Source organism: Oncorhynchus mykiss, chromosome 18 (genome assembly GCF_057628025.1).
Source record: "Oncorhynchus mykiss isolate SJ-2025 chromosome 18, ASM5762802v1, whole genome shotgun sequence".
Lineage (NCBI taxonomy): Eukaryota > Metazoa > Chordata > Actinopteri > Salmoniformes > Salmonidae > Oncorhynchus > Oncorhynchus mykiss.
The window spans coordinates 59906970-59914298 of NC_143039.1; the positions used below are offsets into that span (position 1 = coordinate 59906970).

Below are 7329 nucleotides of genomic sequence, written 5' to 3' on the forward strand. Positions count from 1 at the left end.
GTCTGTGAGAGCCAGAAATCTTGCTTGTTTGTAGGTGACCAAATTCTTATTTTCCACCACAATTTGCAAATAAATTCATTAAAAATCCTACAATGTGATTTTCTGGATTTTTTTTCTCATTTTGTCTGTCATGGTTGAAGTGTACCTATGATGCAAATTAAAGGCCTCTCCCATCTTTTTAAGTGGGAGAACTTGCACAATTGGTGGCTGACTAAATACTTTTTTGCCCCGCTGTAGGTAATGCCCCCTAGAGGACCTAATGGGCATAACCAAGCTCTCACACGCTGAGAAAACCCACTGACACACACACTGACTCATCATTGAGGTAAAAGCTGACACAAAACTAAGCACACACACACACACACACACACACACACACAGACTGGGTGGAGAGCTGGGGTGTATATAAGGGGTGCCTCTCTCTCTGAGCGGATAAGTCCCTTCATCCCTCTCTCAAACACTCCTCCAACACAAGGACTCTCTTTCCTCAAGGTAAGAACAGCACTTCTTCCTTCCTTTTCTCTCCCGCTCTGTGAGTGATTTTCTCTATATTTCTCTACCTTTATTCAGTTAATTGAGAACAAATGAATTACCAAATTGGATGTAGTTGTTCTTGAGTCAGGAATAAGTACAAGATCTCTGGAGAACAATATTTTAACTGAATTATTTTTTCATTAATCCAATTGCTATATTTTCTTGTTAGGTTGTGTTTGATCAAGTAGATAAATGATGTAGCGTGGACTGCTGTGTGTGTAATGAGTGATATGGTGAAGTGTATGTAAATGATTGGTTGAAGTGTTGCAGCTGAAGTGTAGGTTTAGTGATGGGAACAGCTGACAGTGAGGTCACTGGTCTCCCATAGACCACTTTACAGACTGCCAACATTTATCATTCATTCAGATTGACAATTACTGTGCCACACATTTGTGTCATTTTATCTTTTAGGGATCACTTTAGTCTACGTTCTATTATATTCTCTTATATTCTATTGTAGCATATTTTATTTGGACTAATAATCTGGACAAGAAGTTCAGTCATTCAGTTATATTCTGATTTAATGAGTGAAGAGATCTCTGAGGGGAGGGAAGAAACAGATCAGGAGTGAAAGAGAAGGAAAAGGTTTTCCTAAGTCTCTCCAGACCATTTCAATAACCTCATCACATCACTAATGCCTCTTTGGGATGAACAAGTCAAGACTTCCAGTAAATGAGTGAAGGGGTGTCTTGCTTTTCACCGACAGACAAAATAAGTAGTTTAACCATTCACACCTTTATGTCACATTCCTCTCCTCCCACTCCTCTCACCGCTACCCCTCTTCCCCTCTACCCCTCTTCCCCTCTACCCCTCTTCCCCTCTTCCCCTCTTCCCCTCTTCCCCTCTACCCCTCTACCCCTCTTCCCCTCTACCCCTCTACCCCTCTTCCCCTCTACCCCTCTTCCCCTCTTCCCCTCTACCCCTCTTCCCCTCTTCCCCTCTACCCCTCTTTCCCTCTACCCCTCTACCCCTCTTCCCCTCTTCCCCTCTACCCCTCTTCCCCTCTACCCCTCTTCCCCTCTACCCCTCTTCCCCTCTCTCTCCCCCAGATGACGGCGGGGTTGTGTGTGTGTGTTCTGTTGGTGGTCCTGTCCACTAGCTGTTTGGGACGACCCCAGTCCTCTCCCCCCCTCCAAGAGGGCGACCCTGCCATGCCCCCTTCCTCTGAAGGTAAGAACAGGGAGATCACATCTGGATGTCAAATACATTTCAATCTAATACGTTCAAATGCTTTAGCTGAGCTTGATGTATCTTTCCTGGTACAATGGAACTGATGGATACGTTTTGTTCAAACTGGTGTCCTGATGATATGATGAATGTTTATGCTTTTTACGACAATCCTTGGGCTCTAGAAAGACGCACTAGCAATAACAGATTATATCAATCAATTATTATCATAATATTTTTACCTATGTCATTGAATTGCACCAACCACCCCAAGACAGTAGACAAAAGCTAACAAGGTGTTTCGTACTCCCTTTGATAGCACGTCTTGAAGCCTACGCCCACTTCCTCTCCAAGCCACGCCTCAGACAGACACGCTCCGCCCCTTTGGACAATACCGTACCATATACGGCAGAAGAAGACGGAGACTCCAGAGCCAACCTCAGTGAATTGTTGGCTAGACTCATCTCTTCACGGAAGGGTGAGTGAGTGAGTGAGTGAGTGAGAGAGTGAGTGAGTGAGTGAGTGAGTGAGTGAGTGTAGTGTGTGTGTGTGTGTGTGCGTGCGTGCGTGCGTGCGTGCGTGCGTGTGTGCGTGCGTGCGTGTAAGAGACAGAGAGAGAGATTGAGAGAGAGAGAGAAAAAGAAAGAGAGAGACATGCAGGAGAGAGAGGCTTGAGGGTGAGTGGAAAGAGAGAGATGAGGGAGAGAGAAGAGAGAGAATGAGAGAAAGGTATGAGGGAGAGAGAGAAGAGAGAGAATGAGAGAAAGGTATGAGGGAGAGAAAGAAGAGAGAGAATGAGAGAAAGGTATGAGGGAGAGAGAGAAGAGAGAGAATGAAAGAAAGGTATGAGGGAGAGAGGGAAGAAAGAGAATGAGAGAAAGGTATGAGGGAGAGAGGGAAGAAAGAGAATGAGAGAAAGGTATGAGGGAGAGAGAGAAGAGAGAGAATGAGAGAAAGGTATGAGGGAGAGAGGGAAGAGAGAGAATGAGAGAATGGTATGAGGGAGAGAGAGAAGAGAGAAGATGAATAAAGCTCACATTGTTCTCTTCAAGTAATTTTTAAAGTCCATTTAGGACCTCTCCCTCTCTCTTTCACTCTGACCTCTATTACAGTGAGAGTGTTGTTTGGTCTAAATGGCTGGTGGTTTAGAAAAGCTTTGGTGGTTTGTACATGTACGTTTGTGAGTGTGTATATCTTTCCGGTCTTTGGCTTTCGTTCCATCTCCTTGTCTCTGCTTTGTCAGTGACAGGATCTATAAAGACACTTGTTCTGTGACAGGATCAGAGAAGATCTCAGTCAGGGCTTTTACACTGCTGTCAACAGCTGTAGAGATATTCTGTCTGAGCTTGAGATATTCTGTCTGAGTGATGTTATACACACGCACACACATACACAGACACACACACACACACACCTCCTTTCAGAAGATAACAGACAGAGAACAGCATGGTGAAGACATGTGGACAGATAGCACCATGGGGCTACTGAAGACAGTCTATCTAATGAGTTAGTATTAGACGTATTCTGTAAGAGGTGTTGTTATACTCAAGCAGTTGAAAATGTAAGTGCCCACTTCAACAACTGTTTTTGATAAAGTTCACAAAACAATCTGAATTCACTACTTCCGTCTGAGAGAAATATATAATTGCTGAGTTCACGTGTTAAACTCATTGGTTAAAAACTTTTTTTTTCAATTTTCGCCTAAAATGACATACCCAAATCTAACTGCCTGTAGCTCAGGCCCTGAAGCAAGGATATACATATTATTGGTACCATTTGAAATGAAACACTTTGAAGTTTGTGGAAATGTGAAAGGAATGTAGGAGAATATAACACATTAGATCTGGTAGAAGATAATACAAAGAAAAAAACAACCGTAAAAAAAAAAGAAGTTTTGTAACATCATCTTTGAAATGCAAGAGAAAGGCCATAATGTATTATTCCAGCCCAGGTGCAATATAGATTTTTTTGGCCACTACATGGCAGCAGTGTATGTGCAAAGTTTTAGACTGATCCAATGAACCATTGCATTGCTGTTCCAAATTTTGTATCAATACTGTCCAAATGTGCCTGATTTGTTTATTAATAACTTTTGAAGTTCAAAACTGTGCACTCTCCTCAAACAATAGCATGGTATTGTTTCACTGTAATCACTACTTTAAATTGGACAGGGGACCTACCGATCCTGAAGACGTTTTTAAAGGTCCAATGCAGCCATTTATTTCTGGGTAACAATTAAGTACCTTACTGTTATTGTCTTTAATTAAATGGTTAAAAATCATTTTAAAAAATAGCTTCTTTGCAAAGGGACATTTCTCAAGCAATAATTTTGCTAGGAATGTTTGGATTGGTCTGAGTAGGGAAGGGACAACAGATAATTAGCTGTTATTGGCAGAAAGGTTTGGAACACTTTCTTATTGGTCCATTAACTAATTTACCACATGGTGATGTCACCTAGCCTGACGACTCACACTAAATTGTTCCGCTGCTCTGTCATTCGCTACATACTTTAGTCTGAGGCTGCCACCAATGAAGTTGTTTGTGGTGAAGAGAGGCATTGTACAAAACAAAGTCATCATCGATCGGATTGTCTTCAACCAATCAGAGTATCAAAGCCAACAATGAATCTTCTACGTGTGTTCTGGTTCTGGTCCAACCCATTGGTTTCTGGACCATTTACACGGCCCCAAATGTGCTCGTATTCGGTGAAGGGTCAGGACGTACTCAGATCCATACTTACTGTGAAGAAGAAACTAAAGTCCGTGGACGTGGCGTTGCATTTGGCTTGAACAAGGAGTCTGGGTAGCCAGGCAATGTGTCCCCATTGAAGGCCAAAAGTCCATACCACCAAAACAAGCTGAAACCTTTTCAAACAGCCCTTACACTGAAAGAGCATTATAATAATTTTCACAATATTTTTCCAACCTCATTGTGTGGAAATATATATAAAACACGGGAAAATCTATTTTTTTGACTGCACTGGGCCTTTAAAGCAACAAGCCAACAATTCTAACTTTATTGTTTCAAAAGTTCATGTTCACAGTTTGTACCATGAAATCACAACCTACACAGCTAGTCTGTTATTATGCCACAAGAGATAGAGGGAATAGAACAAGCCAGAAAAAAAGAGAGAGGGAGAAAAAGAGATGGAACAAGAGGGGCATGATATTGCAGCTCTGAACCCTGTTAGTAAAGACTATTATTAATTCTATAATCAGACGGAGGGTTGGGCTTAGAACACTGGCCTCTGACACACACACACACACACACACACACACACACACACACACACACACACACACACACACACACACACACACACACACACACACACACACACACACACACACACACACACACACACACACACACACACACACACACAGAGAGAGTGAGAGATCATTCTGAGACCTGTGAAGTGTCTTGGCTCACAGGAAGCATGTGAAAGACTCTCTGTAACATGCTTGACATTTACACCTCCTACAGTGAATGTGTGTGTCTGTCTGTCTGTGTGTGTGTGTGTGTGTGTGTTTGTGTGTGTGTGTGTGTGTGTGTGTGTGTTTGTGTGTGTGTGTGTGTGTGTGTGTGTGTGTGTGTGTGTGTGCGTGTGCATGTGCGTGCGCGTGCGCGTGCACGCGCGTGTGTGTGTGTGTGTGTGTGTGTGTGTGTGTGTGTGTGTATATATATGTGGGTGGCGTGGGAGGAGTGTTAAAAGCTCCCCAGTGACACGAACACCATTGATATTACCATAGTTCACACGCCAGTCCAAAAATCACAGACAGATATCTCCAGTGTTAGCCATGTCGTATGTCACCTACTCTCAATCTGGATAATTCATTAGCTAATAAATTACATTCCCACAGAGCTTCTGTTGATACAGTATGTCTCTGCATGCGTGTGGGGTAGCCAAATTGTTCAACCCCCCACAAAGACTCACGCCAGTAGAAGATAGACAGGGGTTATAGCTCTCTCACTCTGCTTCCTCTGTCCCTCCCTCCCTCTAGGTTCTCTCCGTAAGAACTCAACAGTGAACAGCAGAGCTAGCGGTCTCAGTGCTAACCATCGTATAAAAGACCGAGACTACAATGGGTGGATGGACTTCGGCCGCCGCAGTGCAGAAGAGTACGAGTACTCCTTGTAAAAAAGTAGTCACTCTCTACAAGAAAACAACAAACTCAGTCAATGTCCCCCGATAAGAGTATATTTATTCTGTATTTGTTTGTAAACACTACATGATGCAATATATACATATGCCACATTTTTCAGGAAATCTTTAAAGTTCTGGTTTTCTTTCCTGGTGTTCTGTCTGTTTATGGTTTTGGAGGGAATTGAATGGAATGGAAAAAGGTCAGGTGTTAATGGAAAAATATATATGATGTCATGAGATTAACTTGGATCAATAAAAGTTAAGAATGAACAGTATCTCAACAAATGAGTTCCAAAAGACACATGCTCACACCCACATAAGCATGCATGCACAGATAACAACTCACACAAATAACATAATATCCTCATGGTATCACCTTAAGACGTTAAACTAGAAATATAAACAGTGAGCAGTGGCTCATTATAATACATAAAGCTGGTAGAACACAGAGCTCACTTTTCTAGGACTCCAGTCCTGCTGCTTTTCAGTTCTCTCAATTAACCAATGAATATAATTTACTGATTTTTAAAGTGCAACGATTGGTCAGAGTGCACACACCTGGTTTCCCAGGACTGAATCAGACTTTGATTAAAAGGATGAAAACTAGCAGATGCTGCAGCTGTGCCCCCTTCACTTAAAAACATGTCATTTGTGAACAACAGTACTGCCTGACATAACTGGTGTGCAACAACAAACGACAGGGAATAGACTTCAGCATCACGTTGTGATGCATATTTACTGTGTGTTGTTGACCAACATCATTGAATGGCAGATTTACCAAACATCAAGCCCAGTCACTGAAATTGAAGTTGAAATTATATAGGGAAATGTAGATCTTGATGTGTTACCAATTCAATCTGGTTTTTATATCAATTGCTTAAGTTGACAAAATGTTTAAATAACATGAAAGATTAGGTTAACCTGTTTGTGCCCGATCGGAATGTTGGCCTACATACTAAACTGAAAATGAAAGAGTGTTTGGAGATACAGTATCTTAGGACAGACCACAGTGAAGTGTTCTGTTACTTGATTGGAATATCATACCATGAATCCAAGATGAGAAAACACAGGAATCTGGAAAATACTCAAATCATAAATAGCCTTTATTTTATGTTCTGCTTGGTTTGTGTTCTGTCTGTTCTGTTTCTCTCTACCTGCTGAGATAAAGACGGTTGGAGATAGACTGTAAAGTGACTGGAACGCTGGTGTTCTAACTGGTGGAGATAAAGACTGTTGGAGATAGACTGTAAAGTGACTGGAACGCTGGTGTTCTAACTGGTGGAGATAAAGACTGTTGGAGATAGACTGTAAAGTGACTGGAACGCTGGTGTTCTAACTGGTGGAGATAAAGACTGTTGGAGATAGACTGTAAAGTGACTGGAACGCTGGTGTTCTAACTGGTGGAGATAAAGACTGTTGGAGATAGACTGTAAAGTGACTGGAATGCTGGTGTTCTAACTGGTGGAGATAAAGACTGTTGG

The 7329-nt window shown here is 42.1% G+C and overlaps 1 protein-coding gene across 1 annotated transcript; it reads left to right on the plus strand.

Annotated features, from left to right (window-relative positions):
- Positions 1-448: 448 nt before the first annotated feature.
- cckb (cholecystokinin b) lies at positions 449-6116 on the plus strand. Its single transcript, NM_001124611.1, is given in 4 exon segments — positions 449-492; positions 1584-1704; positions 2021-2179; positions 5706-6116. Coding segments are annotated over 3 exon segments (417 nt in total). The 5' UTR covers positions 449-492; the 3' UTR covers positions 5843-6116.
- The last annotated feature ends 1213 nt before the right edge of the window (positions 6117-7329 follow it).